Source organism: Musca domestica, unplaced genomic scaffold (assembly GCF_030504385.1).
Source record: "Musca domestica strain aabys unplaced genomic scaffold, Musca_domestica.polishedcontigs.V.1.1 366, whole genome shotgun sequence".
NCBI classification, from domain to species: domain Eukaryota; kingdom Metazoa; phylum Arthropoda; class Insecta; order Diptera; family Muscidae; genus Musca; species Musca domestica.
Window position 1 is genome coordinate 17,333 of NW_026712320.1, and position 17,282 is coordinate 34,614.

General features: G+C 37.8%; 2 protein-coding genes across 2 annotated transcripts in view; both read left to right on the forward strand.

The window, feature by feature from the left end:
• Positions 1-5,777: 5,777 nt before the first annotated feature.
• Positions 5,778-17,282, forward strand: part of LOC101891072 (discoidin domain-containing receptor 2) — an 80,777-nt gene continuing 69,272 nt past the window's right edge. Inside the window, exons 1-2 of the mRNA XM_059126091.1 lie at positions 5,778-6,395; positions 13,393-14,814. The gene's annotated coding sequence lies outside the window, so the exon portion shown is untranslated. The remainder of the gene's footprint in view (positions 6,396-13,392; positions 14,815-17,282) is intronic.
• Positions 10,196-14,091, forward strand: LOC131803995 (uncharacterized). Its single transcript, XM_059126092.1, has 2 exons — positions 10,196-13,168; positions 13,393-14,091. Exons 1-2 carry the CDS (start codon positions 10,196-10,198, stop codon positions 14,089-14,091), a joined length of 3,672 nt encoding a protein of 1,223 aa, XP_058982075.1.

Here is a 17,282-nt window from a genome sequence, read left to right on the forward strand (position 1 = left end):
GCTTCACAAATAAAGGGATAACTGGCCATAAATTTGTGGCGGCCATTTGAGAGGTGTAAAGGGGTATTATTTAAGTGATTGGAATGTGAGCATGTTTTCAAGGCCTTAAATGTGTGCAGAATATTTTTTCAAGAACCATTCAAGGCGTGGATTTTTTAAAGAATATTTTTCTAAAGGATCCACAAACGTGGATTTTTTAACGAATATTTTTTTAAAGGATCCACAAACGTGGATTTTTTTAAAGAATATATTTTTAAAGGACCCACAAACGTGGTAATTTTTAAAGAATATTTTTTTAAAGGACCCGCAAACGTGGATTTTTCAAAAAATATTTTTTAAAGGACCCACAAATGTGGATTTTTTAAAGAATAATTTTTCATGGACCTACAAACATGGATTTTTAACGAATATTTTTCAAGGACCATTCAAGGCGTGAATTTTTCAAGGACCATTCAAGGCATGGATTTTTCAAGGACCATTTAAGGCGTAGATTTTTTAAATATATTTTTTCAAGGACCTTTCAAGGCGTGGATTTTTGAAGGACCATTCAAGGCATGGATTTTTTAAAGAATATTTTTTCAAGGACCAATAGAGGCGTGGATTTATTAAAGAATATTTTTTCAAGGACCAATAGAGGCGTGGATTTTTTTGAAGAATATTTTTTCAAGGACCATCGACCAAGGCGTGGATTTTTGAAAGAATATTTATTCAAGGACCAATAGAGGCGAGGATTTTTTAAAAAAATATTTTTTCAAGGACCATTCACCAAGGCGTGGATTTTTTAAAAAATATTTTTTCAAGGATCATCCACCAAGACCTGAATTTTTTAAAGAATATTTTTTCAAGGACCATTCAAGGCGAGGCTTTTTTAAAGAATATTTTTTCAAGGACCATTCAAGACCTGAATTTTTTTAAGAATATTTTTTCAAGGACCATTTAAGGCGTGGATTTTTTAAAGAATTTTTTTTCAAGGACCATTCAAGACCTGAATTTTTTAAAGAATATTTTTCAAGGACCATTCAAGTCGTGGATTTTTTAAAGAATATTTTTTCAAGGACCATACAAAGGCGTGGATTTTTTAAAGAATTTTTTTTCAAGGACCATTCAAGACCTGCATTTTTTAAAGAATATTTTTCAAGGACCATCCAAAGGAGTGGATTTTTTAAGGAATATTTTTTCAATGATCATCCAAAGAAATGGATTTTTTAAAAAATATCTTTTCAAGGACCATCCAAAGGAATGGAATTTTTAAGGAATATTTTTTCAATAACCATCCAAAGAAGTGGATTTTTTAAAGAATATTTTTTCAAGGACCATCCAAAGGAGTGGATTTTTTAAAGAATATTTTTTTCAAGAACTATCAGAGACGTTGGTTTTTTAAAGACTATTTTTTCAAAGACCATTTAAGGCGTGGATTTTTTAAAGAATATTTTTTAAGGACTATTTGAAACGTGGATTTTTAAGGACTATGTGAAACGTGGATTTTTAAAGAATATTTTTTAAGGACTATTTGAAACGTGGATTTTTTAAAGAATATTTTTTCAAGGACTATTGGAGACGTGGATTTTTTAAAGAAAATTTTTTCAAGGACTATTGGAGACGTGGATTTTTTAAAGAATATTTTTTCAAGGACTATTAGAGACGTGGATTTTTTAAAGAATATTTTTTCAAGGACTATCAGAGACGTGGATTTTTAAAGAATATTTTTTCAAGGACCACCATAGGCGTGGATTTTTTAAAGAATATTTTTTCAAGGACCATTAATAAATTTTAATTTTTAAAGAATATTTTTCAAGGACCATCTATGAACGTGGATTTTTTAATGAATAGTTTTTAAAGGACCACCAAGCGTGGATTTTCTAAAAAATATTTTTTCTAAGATTATACAAGATGTGGATTTTCTAAAAAATATTTTTTCAAGGATTATACGAGGCGTGGATTTTTGAAGGAATATTTTTTCAAGGATTATACGAGGCGTGGATTTTTGAAGGAATATTTTTTTAAGGATCATACGAGGCGTGGATTTTTGAAGGAATATTTTTTCAAGGATTATACGAGGCGTGGATTTTTAACGACATATATTCAAGGGCCTTCACACTAAACAATGTGGATTTTCCAAACAGTATATTTTTAAGGACAATTGACCACCACAAGAGGATTAAAAAAATACATTTTTTTTTCTACACCACACAAAGTAAAATTGAACTTGACCGCCGAACAGTCACAAACCATTAACTATTAAGTTAAATCCCTACCTACCTTCCCACGTCCTGGTCAGAATCGAACAACAAAATACTTTTATGCTACATTTGAGCTGTTGTGAACAGCAAAGTTTTATTGAAACGAATAAGTTCTGTTAAAAAGTATGGACGAGTGTGTGTGTGTGTAAACTTCGTTGGTGTATCAATAATAAAAATCAAGTGAATGACATAGGTCCTTTTTTTGGCTGAGTTCCTTTGCCACGAACTTTATTATTTTGGGAATGTTTTTTTTTTCTGTTTTTGTTGTTGTGTGGAACATATCGTACCAATAAAGCAATTACTCATCTTCCTTTCATTTATTCATGCACTAATAATGGTATTGACTGACCCAAGACCCTGAACCACAACAAGAACAACGACATTAGCCAGAATAAGTTATTCCTGTAGTAGTAGCTAGGATTGACTACATCCCACATACAGACCCCGAAAAAAAAAACTACATAAATCTTTAATGTCATAAAAATAATCTCTTAATAGCATTAAATCAACCATAAACATGCACAAACACATATACACTCAGTTGGGGATACAACAGGAACCACATGGAAACTTGCGCTTTAATCATCCGTAAAGTTTCACGAAAAGAGGATCATAGGTTCCTACTTGAGGACATGGTAGACAAAAAACTGAACACCATTTAAAAGAATATGAATTCAGGAATGAAAGAGGGGTGGATTTTTTAAAAAATATTTTTTTTTTTTCAAAGACCATCCAAAGGTGTGGATTTTTTAAAAAATATTTTTTCAAGCATCAACATTGGAGTGGATTTTTTTAAAAATATTTTTTTCAAGCTTCAACAGAGTCGTTGATCTTTTAAAGAATATTTTTTTAAACATCAACAGAGGCGTCGATTTTTTAAAGAATATTTTTTTAAGCGTGAATTTTTTTAAAAACATATTTTTCAAGCATCAACAGAGGCTTAACATTTTTAAAAAATATTTTTTCAAGCATCAACAGAGGCTTAAAATTTTTAAAAAATATTTTTTCAAGCTTAAACCAAGGCGTGGATTTTTTAAAAAATATCTTTTCAAGCATCAACCGAAACGTGGATTTTTAAAATATAGTTTTCCAATCATCAACAGAGGCTTAAAATGTTTAAAAAATATTTTTTCAAGCTTAAACCAAGGCGTGGATTTTTTAAAAAATATTTTTTCAAGCAATAACCAAAACGTGGATTTTTAAAAAATAGTTTTTCAATCATCAACAGAGGCTTAAAATGTTTAAAAAATATTTTTTCAAGCTTAAACCAAGGCGTGGATTTTTTAAAAAATATTTTTTCAAGCATCAACCAAAACGTGGATTTTTAAAAAATAGTTTTTCAATCATCAACAGAGGCTTAAAATGTTTAAAAAATATTTTTTCAAGCTTAAACCAAGGCGTGGATTTTTTAAAAAATATTTTTTCAAGCATCAACCAAAACGTGGATTTTTAAAAAATAGTTTTTCAATCATCAACAGAGGCTTAAAATGTTTAAAAAATATTTTTTCAAGCTTAAACCAAGGCGTGGATTTTTTAAAAAATATTTTTTCAAGCATCAACCAAAACGTGGATTTTTAAAAAATAGTTTTTCAATCATCAACAGAGGCTTAAAATGTTTAAAAAATATTTTTTCAAGCTTAAACCAAGGCGTGGATTTTTTAAAAAATATTTTTTCAAGCATCAACCAAAACGTGGATTTTTAAAAAATAGTTTTTCAATCATCAACAGAGGCTTAAAATGTTTAAAAAATATTTTTTCAAGCTTAAACCTGTTAGAAAATTAATTAGAAACAAGAAAAAGTTTCCAAACGAATCAAAGTTTTATTCAGCACACAAACTAAACCGAAAAATATATTTTTCAATAACAATACAAAAAAACTCCAAACAACTATGATAATAACAATAATATAAATACAAAGTATGTTTTGTATCAGGTTTATAATATTGTGGAAAGTAGTATTTCCAATACTCCTTCTTAAACCTAATACTAAACAACTTAATTAATTCATGTTCATAAGATCGACAAATTTCCAATGTTTAATCTTTTGTAGATTTTTTGTAAAAATATCAGCTATCATGTTGTCTGTTCTAAGATACTTGAGATTGATTTGCTTTTCGTAAATGAGTTCTCGTATATGATGGTACTTGATGTCTATGTGTTTACTTCTATTATGAAATATAGCATTCGACGCCAGTTTAAGAGCTCCCTGGTTGTCAACACTCAATACCACTGGAACATCATCAATGGCCTCAAGTTCAATTAGCAGTCTTTTCAAATAAATTGCTTCCTTTGCAGCATTTGACAATGAGATATACTCCGCTTCAGTACTACTCAATGCGACCACGCTTTGTTTTTTAGATTCCCATGAAATCAAGCATTTTCCATAGTAGAACATAAAACCACTATATGATTTTCTATCTACAGAATTTCCGCCCCAATCAGCATCTGCATATCCAGTCAATTCTGATTCACTTCTTCGGTATATAAGTTTTAGCTGAGTAGTTCCGGATAAATACCTTAAAATATGTTTAGCGGCATTCATATGTTCTGTATGTGGATCGGCATTTCTCTGCGATAATTTTGCCACTGAATGTAATATGTCCGGTCGGGTTGTAAGTGCTAAATACATAAGTTCCCCCATTATTGACTGATATGACAGCACATCTGCTTTTCCACAACCATTTGAACAACCGACTTGGAAACCAGGATCAAGTGGTACAGATACTTCCTTACACTGTTCCATGTTATGCTTTTTCAATAAGGTGTTTATATATTGAGTGTTACTCACTGTAAAATCACCTGTTTCACCATCTCTGTTGATTTCCATTCCAAGAAAATGTTGTATAGGGCCTTTGTCACTAACATCAAACTCCGTTGATATTTCAAATTTTATTTTTTGTATAACAGCTTTATCTTTACTTGCAATAAGGATGTCGTCAACATATACTGCTAATAAAACAAGTTCGCCTTCTACTTTCATTTTGTACAAGCATGGTTCATTATGACAACTTGTAAATCCAATCATTTTTACACATGAGTCTAACTTTGCATTCCACTCACGACCAGATTGCTTAAGACCGTATAATGATTTTTTTAACCGTAGTACTTTATTTGGATGCGTTTTATCAACGAACATCTTTGGTTGCTGCATGTAGACCTCCTCGTTGAGATCACCATTCAAATAAGCACTAACAACATCAATATGGTGTATATGCATACCTTTGTTAACAGCTATTGCGAATACAAGTCTTATGTTAGCATAACGTATGACTGGTGAGAATGTTTCATGATAGTTAACACCATATTTCTGGCTGCAGCCCTTTGCCACGAGCCTTGCTTTGTATCGCTCTATATCACCATTTTTTGCAGTTTTTATGGCATAAACCCATTTGCATCCAATCGCATTTTTACCAGTTGGCAAATCAACTAATTCCCATGTTCGGTTTTTCTTCAACGAATTATATTCAATCTGCATAGCCTTTTCCCATTCCGCTGACTTATTGCTAAGTATTGCTTCATTTAGAGTGTTCATGGGAAAAGCGCTACAAGCGCAGCACTAATGTTCGCCCTCGAAGGCAATTCCCATGTACGTCGTCTCTCCCTTTTTTCTATACTGGCAATGCCATATCACTGGTTCTGCTTTGATCAATATTTTCCTGCTCTCTTGCTCTCGGAGTAAGAACAAGGGTTCGATGAGAAGAAGAAGAACCATCATCTTCTATTAGTTTTCGAAGTTTTTTATCGTTGTCGTTTTTTTGCCTTTGACCAAGAAGGTCGTTAAAATAAAATTGTGCCCAGAATTGTGCAAAACAATAAAAGTGAAGTAAAAATTATTGTGCGTTTTATTGTAAAGCAACGATCGACACAGTGGTAGCAGACCGTATTGAGAAATAATCATATTACAAATATTGCGTGCCATTTGCCCTTGCCCGAACAGTGGAACGTTCACTGCCTTCATCAACAGTGTGTGCTGAAACAGAACCTTGCCCAAAGGGGAAGACATCGTCACCGTGCTGCACCATCAAAGCGCGTCCTGCCAAAGTGTAAGTGGAACCAGTCGATCAGGGAAACTGACTCCGTGGTGACCGACTGTAGCAAAGTTGTCCCGTCAACATCTGGTCCTTCTCAACCGGCAATTTGGAAAAAATAATAAAAGTAAGCACCCCAGCATCTGGTCCTTCTCAACCGGGAACAAAATCAAGAGCAAGAAATAGGGTATCCATTGGTCAAAGTAAGTACCACGCATGTTTTTCACGATAATTTGTCATTTGGAGACAAACGTATATTGGCCCTAAATTCGTGGACTTTCTTTGTAAAGAAATTGAGGTTACCTGTTGCATAATTGTGACAAACAAATTCCAAAGTATTCTAAGTTATTTTTTTTAACTGGATACCGTTGGAGTATTTATCAAGCCTTGCCCTTTACATTCGTCTTTCGCTGGATGGTGTTGTTGTAGCGAACCGGCATTTTTTTGTATTGTTTGCCCTTCATCCATTTACACATTTGGTGGCTTGCTGTTTTTTTGTGGCGCTGAGTCTTTGTCTGTGTGTTGCTGTTAGACAGACAAAAGTTGTTCGTCCGTCAGACTCATTAGCGTGACATATCGACATACGCACATTTGGTGGCGCTTTGTTTATATGTGAATGCTTGCCCTTTGCTAGGCTGTTGGTGATTTGCTGCTTGTGCGTTGTTGGCTCTGCTTATATGCATTTGCGCAGCCACTGTTGACATATTTTGGAGAGTCGCTGCTTGTGCGTGGTAGCTCTGCCTGGGCGTTTGCGTCGCCACAGTTGTTTATACGTCGCTCTTGCTCTGCTTGGGTTTTTTTGTGTGTTTGTCTACTGCGGTTACGCTGACTCTGTTTGCATGATTTATACTTTCTCGTTGTATGAGCGTTCGTATTGCTATCGTCTATTTATTAACATTCATCGATTATTTTGTTTTGGTCTTGCCCTTTGGTGGATTTGCTTGCTCGAATTTTTTCTCGTTGTTGAGTGCTGAATTATAATTCTCATTAGGAGATAATTACAAGCATACAAGGCAAATATAAACAAAAGGAAAAGTAAAGCTTAGCTGTATATAAATTTGGACAACGACGTTTAATGGAATCTATGAGATTTTGGCGAAATTGAATGTCGTGAATGGAATAAGTGAAGGTTAATTGTTAAAATTACCTTGCACAATAAAAACATAAAGAACACAATTTTGTTATTGTGGATGAATTTTGCCCTTTTTGTATTTGACACAGTGGGTCAGAAATGAGAAATTGAAAAAGTGACTTGCTTATATATAAAAATGTATACCATTTAGATGCTACTGTGAAAAATAAGTTGGTAATTGGAATACCATTTGAAACGCTTATGGCTATTTCATTAAAGAACTTTCTCGTTTGAAATATCGAAACAAAAGTACATTTTTTGGGTAAAAAATCTTTTTCGTTGATGATTGAAAATTTTTCGTGGATTTGTTGGCATTAACAAAAGTAAAATTACTTGCTCATTTGGAGACTAAGAGAATTTTTTGGAACACGTAGAAAATTAAACTTGTTCGCGCATACATACCATTTGGATAACTTAATACAGTACTATTCGAAAAGTGCTTATTCTGGGTTGTTGTTTTTGGAGACATTTTTGTCGCAACTAAAGTTACAACGGAATATTTGAATACTTTGAATAAATATCTTGCTCTATATGAATTATAATTTGCGCTGGGATTCTTGCTCATTTTTGCAATAAATATATTCCTCTTTGTTGGACGTAACTATCCCTTGGATTCTTGCTCGGTTTTTTAACAACAATATTTCGCTTTGCGTAACGTTCGATAATTTCTACAATTAAATTTGAACATTTGGGATTAAGCTTTCTCGAAGAAAATGGCCAGTATTGAAGACTTTTTAAATAAGTCTGAGGAAATTATTTCCTTTGAAGAAAATTTAAAAGAGACGGATGCGTCAGGGTTTAATGAGTCTGCCGTTGAAGTTGAGAAGTCAGAGCTCAGCAGTTTATGGGCAGAATGGAAGGAAACCCTGAAAGCGTGTACCTCCGATGCTGAGTGTAATAAGAAAAATAAGGAGGTTATAAAAACAAATAAAAAACTTGCCCACCAAAGTTACGTTAGATGTGTTAATATTTTGGGGGAATGGAAGGAAAAAGCAAAAGTGTTTCCCGTTACACAAAGAGTTTCTTCCTCTGTAGCAGTCCCGCCGTGTGATATGGAAGTGTTCCAAGGGGATTATGTTTCCTGGCCCAGTTTTCGTGACTTATTCACGGCGATTTTTATCAATAACAAAAAATTAAGCCCCGTTGAAAAGCTGTACCACTTATTCCAAAAAACAAGTGGAGAGGCAAGAGAAATAAATCGCCATATTCCGTTGACAGCCGAAGGTTTCTCTATTGCTTGGGACAATTTGAGGAACCAATATGAAAATAAGAGAATTCTAGTAAATACTCAGCTGCGGAATTTATTTAATCTTGCTCATTGTGGGCAAGAATCGGCATGTGGCCTAAAGAAACTGCAACGAGACGTTACTAATTGCATAGCGGTCCTTGAGTTATATAAAATTGATGTGAAGTCATGGGACCCTATATTTGTCTATCTGTGCTCTACGAAAATGCCGAAACTTACTCTTTCTCTATGGGAGCAGTCTTTGCATAATAAGACAGAAATGCCTCACTGGGATGACTTGAATAAATTTCTCACGGAGAGATTTAAAGCATTGGAAAGTGTGTCAGATATAACTTGTTCGAATGGGGTACAAGTAGGACAAGGTTCTCGCCCAAAGCACAATCAATATGAAAAATTGAGACAGTTTAGAGTCCATCATACTAAGGTAAATGAGAACAAATGCAGTGTGTGCAAAGGGACACACCCCTTAAAATCTTGCCCGAAGTTCCTTAGTATGGATTTCAGGAAAAGATTAAATATTATTAAGAGAGAAAATCGTTGCCTCAATTGTATGGCGTTGGGTCATAAAGCGGTGGACTGTATGGCTCCTGCTTGCTCAAAATGCAAATTAAAGCATCATAACCTCCTTCATAAAAATACGATTGCCCAAGATAATAGCTCTAATGCGAATGCTTCTACAGATTTGTCTACGTCGTTGGCTGTGACTCCGAGTACATCGGCTGGTCCGATTACTTCTTCGAATACTCGCGCATTTCATACCTCGGTCACAAGTAGAACGATGCTTGCCACGGCTTGGGTAAATATTTTGAAGGATGGTGTTCCATATAAAGTACGTGCGCTAATAGATCCTTGCTCGGACGACACTTTTATTTCCGCTCGGGTGCAGAAGATGCTTAGGTTGCCCACAAGTTCGGTGTCTGCGGACATTTCCGGTTTGGGCGGTGAACATTTGACTAAATGTTCTAAGATAGCATCCGTCAGAATTGGATCGATGAAAAATAGGTCTTTCTCGTTGGACCTTGAGGCATTTGTGGTCCCTGAAATCACGGGGGATATTCCCACACATCCCTTGGGCAAAATTCGAATTGAAGAACTTCCGGATCTAGATTTTGCGGATCCAAAATTTTATCAAAGTAGTCCAGTAGACATCTTGCTCGGTGGGAACGTTTACCCTGTTATCTTGCTCAACGGAGTAAGGAAAAACGTACTTGGCTCGCTTTTGGCTCAAGAGACCGTATTTGGGTGGATATTAACCGGTCCGACAACTGATTTAGTCCATCTGAAGTCACTTAGCATCTCGCATTGCACTAGAGTATCAGTGCAAGACGAACTTTCGAAGTTCTGGGAAATTGAGGAGATTCCCAAAGTTCCGATTGTATCTGTAGATGACCAAAAATGCGAGGATATTTATCGAACTACGACGACCAGAGGCTCCGATGGGAGATATACGGTAAACTTGCCCTTTAAAGTCGATTACCCTTTCTCTTTGGCGTCAAAATCAAGCCGATATATTGCTCTGACTCAATTTTTGCGGAATGAGACATCGCTAATGAGAGATCCGAATCGAAAATCGGATTATGACAAAGTTATTCTTGAATATTTGTCTCTGGGTCATATGGAGAAAGTAGAAGGGTTTGTCAACTATCAAAATTGTTTTTACTTGCCCCATCATGGCGTATTTAAGCCCGAAAGCGTAACGACGAAGTTGAGAGTAGTCTTTAACGCTTCGTGTCCCTCGGTAGACGGCAAAAGCTTAAACGACGAGTTGTATGTTGGCCCTTCGCTTCAAAAGGACATAGTTTCGCTCGTTTTGAATTGGCGCTTATACAAATATGTATTTAATGCGGACATTTCTAAAATGTATCGCCAAATTTGGATTAACCCATTGCATTCCAAATATCAGCGCATTCTATTTCGATCTTGCCCGGAAGAGGAAGTTTCTGATTACCAGTTAAAGACAGTAACATTTGGCGTCAATTGCGCTCCTTACTTGGCTCTTAGGACGCTGTTGCAACTGGCTGATGACGAGGAGCATCGCTTTCCCATTGGTTCCAAAATTCTACGAAACAATATGTATGTAGATGATGCGTTGGTAGGGGTGCATACTGTCTCAGAAGGTTTAAGAGCGAGAGAAGAATTGATAAAAATTCTTTCATCAGCCGGGTTTGGTCTCCGGAAGTGGACGTCTAATTCTAGAGAAATTTTGGATGGTCTTGCTCGTGAGCATCTGTTAAATGAAGATTTTCTTGATCTGGGTGACAAGAGTTCTGCGAAGACATTAGGTATTCGATGGAATGCCTCATCAGATAGTTTCTACTTCGTTATAGATACAATTCAAGAAAGAAGTTCTTACACGAAGCGACAAGTGTTGTCCATTATAGCGAAGATTTTTGACCCTCTGGGCTGGCTCGCGCCGATTGTAATAACTGCGAAAATTCTGATGCAACAGTTATGGCTAGATGAGATTGGATGGGACGATCCATTAAAGCCTCTTACTCTGATAAACTGGAAGAATTTTGTCTCTACTTCGTCAGGAATCGAAGAGATTAGAATACCTCGCTGGGTAAATTACTCTCCAAATTGCAATATTGAATTGCATGGTTTCTGTGACTCGTCAGAATCGGCTTACGCTGCTGCGTTATATTTGAGAGTTGAAGTTGGTACTGATGTCTATACGAATTTGCTCGTTGCGAAGTCCAAAGTGGCGCCGTTGAAGAAATTGTCCTTGCCACGGTTGGAACTCTGTGGGGCCTTTCTCTTAGCCGAGCTAGTCGATTCCGTTCTGCCTCAGTTGGATATTCCAAAAGCCTCTTTGTTCGCTTGGTCGGATTCGACTATCGTTTTGTCTTGGCTCAAGAAACCATCTTACTCTTGGACGACGTTTGTGGCAAATAGGGTGTCTATTATTCAGGAGAAGGTAGGGAGCGACTGGTATCATGTCCCTACAGATGAGAATCCGGCAGATTTAGCAACCCGGGGGCGGACTCCTTTAGAGCTAAAGGAGTGTGGTTTATGGTGGCATGGACCAAGCTGGCTCAAATCGCCGAGAAGTGAATGGCCCTCAGGCGCGGTTATATCCGAAACAACCCTTGAAGCTAAACCTGTAAAAGTTCATCTTGCTCGATCTGCCGTAGAAGAAGATATATTGGAAAGGTTTTCTCGTCTCTCCACTGCAACTCATGTCATAGCGTACATATTTCGGTTTGTCCAAAGGACACATCCAAAAACCAAGAAAACCGTTTGTTTTGATAGCATTAAATTAACCGCAGATGAAATTGGCTTTGCTCGTCGCCGTTTGATGTCTCTTTCTCAAAGAATCTACTTTCCTTCGGAGTATGATTGCCTCCATAAAAATCGAAAACTTGATTCTGGTAGCCCTCTTTTGTCGCTAAATCCCTTTCTCGACAAAGATGGTCTTATTCGAGCTAATGGACGTTTGAGTTCTACCCTTTCTCTACCGTACGATGAACGGTACCCGATTATTCTTGCCCCAAAGAGCAGATTTGCTGCACTGTACGTGGATCATGTTCACCGTATGACCAACCATGGTGGCATTCAGCTGACTCTGGCTACAACGCGCCTCGAATGTTGGATCATACGAGGCCGAAACTTAGTAAAAACCCACTATCGACATTGCACGAAGTGCGTTCTGGCTCAGAAGAAACGACAAACGCAGCTGATGGCTGCTCTTCCTCCCGAGAGGACTACCTTTACCCGGCCGTTTTCCACATCAGGGGTCGATTTCGCTGGCCCTATTGAAATTAAGAACTTTAGTGGCAGAGGTTGCCGCATTTCCAAGGGTTACATTTGCTTGTTTGTGTGCTTCGCCACCAAGGCGATACACTTAGAACCTGTCAGTGATCTCTCCACCCCTGCCTTTATTGCCGCTCTGTCCCGATTCGTTGCCCGGCGTGGATGCCCTCGTCATATTTACTCGGACAACGGTAAGAATTTCGTGGGTGCAGACCGTGAAATTCGTTCTAATTTGATGAAGATTGTCGCAGAGGCGAAGGACGACTCCCTTACTCGTTACGGCTTCCAGAAATTGGAGTGGCATTTTAACCCCGCCGCAGCTCCACATATGGGTGGGCTGTGGGAGGCGGGGGTTAAAAGCTGCAAGAGTCACCTGAAGAAAATCTCGGGACAAATTCGTCATACATTCGAAGAATTATCCACTATCCTTGCTCACATCGAATCGTGCCTAAACTCCAGGCCTCTTACTCCCCTGACAGATAGCATCGATGATATCAGCGCCCTTACTCCAGGTCACTTCCTCATCGGTGGACCATTACTAGCGCCAGCTGAACCCGACGAGGTAGAAAATAAAACTTCTCTTTTGAACCGTTGGCGACGGTTGAAATTGATTGCCCAGGAGTTCTGCAGACGATGGAAGTCCGAATATCTCAAGGAGCTTCAAAGGCGAACAAAGTGGAAACTGCCTCGAAATGACCTACAGGTTGACGATATTGTGGTGCTACATTCTGACTCACTTGCTCCAAATGAGTGGCGCATGGGTCGCGTGGTAAAATTACACTTTGGACAGGACAATAGGGTTCGAGTAGTGGACTTGAAAACCCTGAACGGCGTGATAACGCGTCCTGTACACAAATTAGTACTCCTTCCTCGTCCCGAATGAACTATGCTCTATAGACCAGCTTACGTTGTCACACTTAATGATGTCTTACTCTATGAAAATACGTTTACCCATTTTATTGTCGCCTAACCATGCCTTACACTTTCTTACAGATGAGTTACAATGATGCCTTTAAGTGCCCACTTTGTCACACTCGGCACTCTTTCCGACACTGTCGCAGCTTTCTTCAGGCGACGCCTTCAGCGAAGGACGCCATTGTGCGCAAGTATCAAGGCTGCGTAAATTGTCTTGGCCTGGGTCATCGCGTTATTACTTGCCCTTGGAACGAAGGCTGTCGGGTATGCAATTTGGCCCATCACACCTGGTTGCACCCTCTTGATGTTAACCGGGAGGTTTGGTTACGTATGACCGCCGAAGTCATGATGCATCTCCCGGGACTGGATGAGACACCAAGGAAAGTTCGTGTCCTTATCGACCCTCTTTACGATGAAAGCTCACTCGCACTGGGCTCTCCCAGCAATTTTGTGATGTACCCGAGCCCTGCCACTGTTGTGCTGACATCGACAAACAACAATGTTCGGACGTACACCGCCAAACTTAACGTCGAGCTTGAGTCCGAGTTGTTATCGCCACGTCACGCCGTCGATTTGCAGTGCGTAAAAAAAGTTTACCCAAAGAAGGCGATAGCGGATCCCCATTTTGAAACACCGGGAAAGTATAATGTGGTCTTGGGAAAATCAGCATCTAATGGAATTTTCTTGGGCCTACCCATCATTGAACCAGGCATGCCGTACGCTCAAAACACCATCTTTGGCTGGACCTTTTTCGGCGACGTTGCCCGGAAGAAGTAACTGTTTCCCAACAATTCCTACTTACCCGATGAAAGTTATCAGTATTTGTTACGATACCATGAAGACTGAAGACCGTGGAGCTGGTTCCTTATTTTTATTAATTTTTAATTTGTTTAGTTTTTTCTAATTTTCTAACGTTTTATATAATGTCAAAATTAATTTCATAGTATACTTTAGTTGGGACCTTGTCCCAAGGGGGGGAAGATGTTCATGGGAAAAGCGCTACAAGCGCAGCACTAATGTTCGCCCTCGAAGGCAATTCCCATGTACGTCGTCTCTCCCTTTTTTCTATACTGGCAATGCCATATCACTGGTTCTGCTTTGATCAATATTTTCCTGCTCTCTTGCTCTCGGAGTAAGAACAAGGGTTCGATGAGAAGAAGAAGAATCATCATCTTCTATTAGTTTTCGAAGTTTTTTATCGTTGTCGTTTTTTTGCCTTTGACCAAGAAGGTCGTTAAAATAAAATTGTGCCCAGAATTGTGCAAAACAATAAAAGTGAAGTAAAAATTATTGTGCGTTTTATTGTAAAGCAACGATCGACACAGTGGTAGCAGACCGTATTGAGAAATAATCATATTACAAATATTGCGTGCCATTTGCCCTTGCCCGAACAGTGGAACGTTCACTGCCTTCATCAACAGTGTGTGCTGAAACAGAACCTTGCCCAAAGGGGAAGACATCGTCACCGTGCTGCACCATCAAAGCGCGTCCTGCCAAAGTGTAAGTGGAACCAGTCGATCAGGGAAACTGACTCCGTGGTGACCGACTGTAGCAAAGTTGTCCCGTCAACATAGAGTTTGAGGAACCAAGTTTACTTGTGTTGACAAACCATTTATCACATTATATTGTTTCTTAGGTCTGCCAGGCTTACCATCACGAATTATTTTGGGACGACCTCCTGCTCTTTTTGATTCCCCTTGAAAAATATTTTCCAAATTTTCCTCCTGTGGCTGAATGTCAGAAACAACGAGCTCCTCCTGCAATTGAGTTGTTTCTATTTGGTTCTCGTTAGTTTGTGTGTTTTCGTCAGATTCTTCTTCATCACATGTGATATCTTCTCCTTCTTCAGCAGTATTAAACCCATCTTCTACTACATCTTCATCAACGGGAACATTCGAAACTTGGGAATTACTTTGATTTTCACCATTGACAAAAATGAAAAAATCGTTGTTCTTCTCCCCGCTGCTGGTACTTTGAGCAAAATTCTCGAATATATTTTCTTCAAATCTTACATCACGTCTCTCAATAATGCTGTGGGTTTCTTTATCATACAGTCTGTATGCTTTCGCTACTTGAGAATAACCAACCATAACGTATTGCTTTGCTTTTGCGTCAAACTTTTGCTTTGGCCTCTTATTTAAAGCGACTGCACACGAACCAAAAACCTTTAAATGACTAACTTTTGGCTTCCTGCCATACCAAGCTTCATATGGAGTTTTGTTTGACAAGGTTTTAGTAGGAGCACGATTCCGCAGATACGCAGCTGTAGCAACAGCTTCTGCCCACAGATTTTGGTTCAGTTTCGCATGGACTAACATTGATCGGGACATCTCCACTAACGTGCGATTTGCACGTTCAGCAACACCGTTTTGTTGCGGTGTATAAGCTACCGTTAACTGACGCAGAATGCCCTGATCCTGCAAATATGAATCGAAAGGTTTATTAAGATACTCTCGTCCGTTGTCACTTCGTAGAATTTTTATTTTTTCTCCTGTTTGACGTTCAACTTGCTGTTGAAATATTTTAAATTTTTCAAATACTTCATCTTTTGTCTTCATAAAATAAACAAAAATATTCCTTGTTTTATCGTCGATAAAGGTGACAAAGTATTTCGACCCACCTACTGAAGATATATTCATCGGGCCACAGACGTCTGAATGAATTAGCTCCAATACATGTTCGGAACGTTTTACAGTTGATTTCGGAAATGGCAAGACATGAATCTTACTTACCAAATATGTCCTGCAACTATTCTCTTTTGCTTGTTTAGAAATATTTATGCCATTAACAAGACCTTTTTTGAACATATCTCCCAAATCATTAAAATTTAGATGGCCATATCGATAGTGCCACAACATATCGTTGTTGTTTACTGCATAAATACACTCGTTAGATCCTTGACGCATAACAAATAAATTGTCTTTTTTGTATGCATTCATAACAATATAACCATGGCTATCCTTTATTTTCACTCCATCAGAATTGAATGTGGCAGTGTATCCATTTTCAACCGCTTTGCTTATAGAAATAAAATTACCTTGTAGTTCCGGAGCATATAAGACATTTTTTAGTTGAATTTCACAATTTCCTTCAAGTTTCACCGTGCCTTTACCAGTAGCAGTTATAAATTTATCGGCGGCGAGAAAAATTTTTTCATTACACTGCTCAAATGTTTCAAATAATGTTCTGTTGTTAGACATGTGAGATGTTGCCCCACTGTCAATATACCATACGTCTTGTTTAAACCCCTTTGCCGCTGCAATTAAAGCACATGTCCTTTGATCAGTAGTTTTCTTATCTCGGCAGTCTTTCGCATAATGACCCTTACGACCACAATTGTAGCATTTTCCACTAATTGTTCTCTTTTCGTTTGTTTCCTTACTGTTCCAGCTATTTGTTTTTTTATTAGAACGTGCTGCGTATGCTTGTTGTCCACTCACTTCGGTGTCTTGCTGTATATTTCTTCGGCGGTCACTTTCTTCAAGCAACTTCAATTTCAACACGTGAAATGATGGTAAATCATCTCGAGTTTCCATAGCAATTATGAAGGGCTCATATAATTTCGGTAAACTTGACAAAAGTACGATCACAATTAATTCATCTTGAAGTTCAATACCTAAATCAGCAAGTCTTTCAATTATATCTTGGAATTTATTTAAATACTGGATCATATCATCGTTGTCTTCCATTTTTAAATTCATCAGACGTTTGTAAAGCATGACCTTTTGAATAGGTCCTTTGGGCTTGTGCACTTCTGCTAATTTGCTCCAATCCTCTGCCGATGTTGTACATTTTTTAATGTAATTCATCTGAGTAACCTTGATGCTCAAAACAATAGTTGCTAGCGCCTTTTCATCATTTGTTACCCAATCTGCTTTCTGTTCTGCATTCCAGCCAGGGTTACATTTCAATTGACCATTAGCATACTTCCAAAATCCATTGTGGATCAACACACTCTTCATGTGCAG

Coding starts and splice junctions, on each gene's coding strand:
- LOC131803995 (XM_059126092.1), top strand. CDS start 10,196: ATGAGAGATCCGAATCGAAAATCGGATTATGACAAAGTTATTCTTGAA. Junction 13,169..13,392: donor AGTGGCGCATGGGTCGCGTG/GTAAAATTACAC, acceptor ACTTTCTTACAG/ATGAGTTACAATGATGCCTT.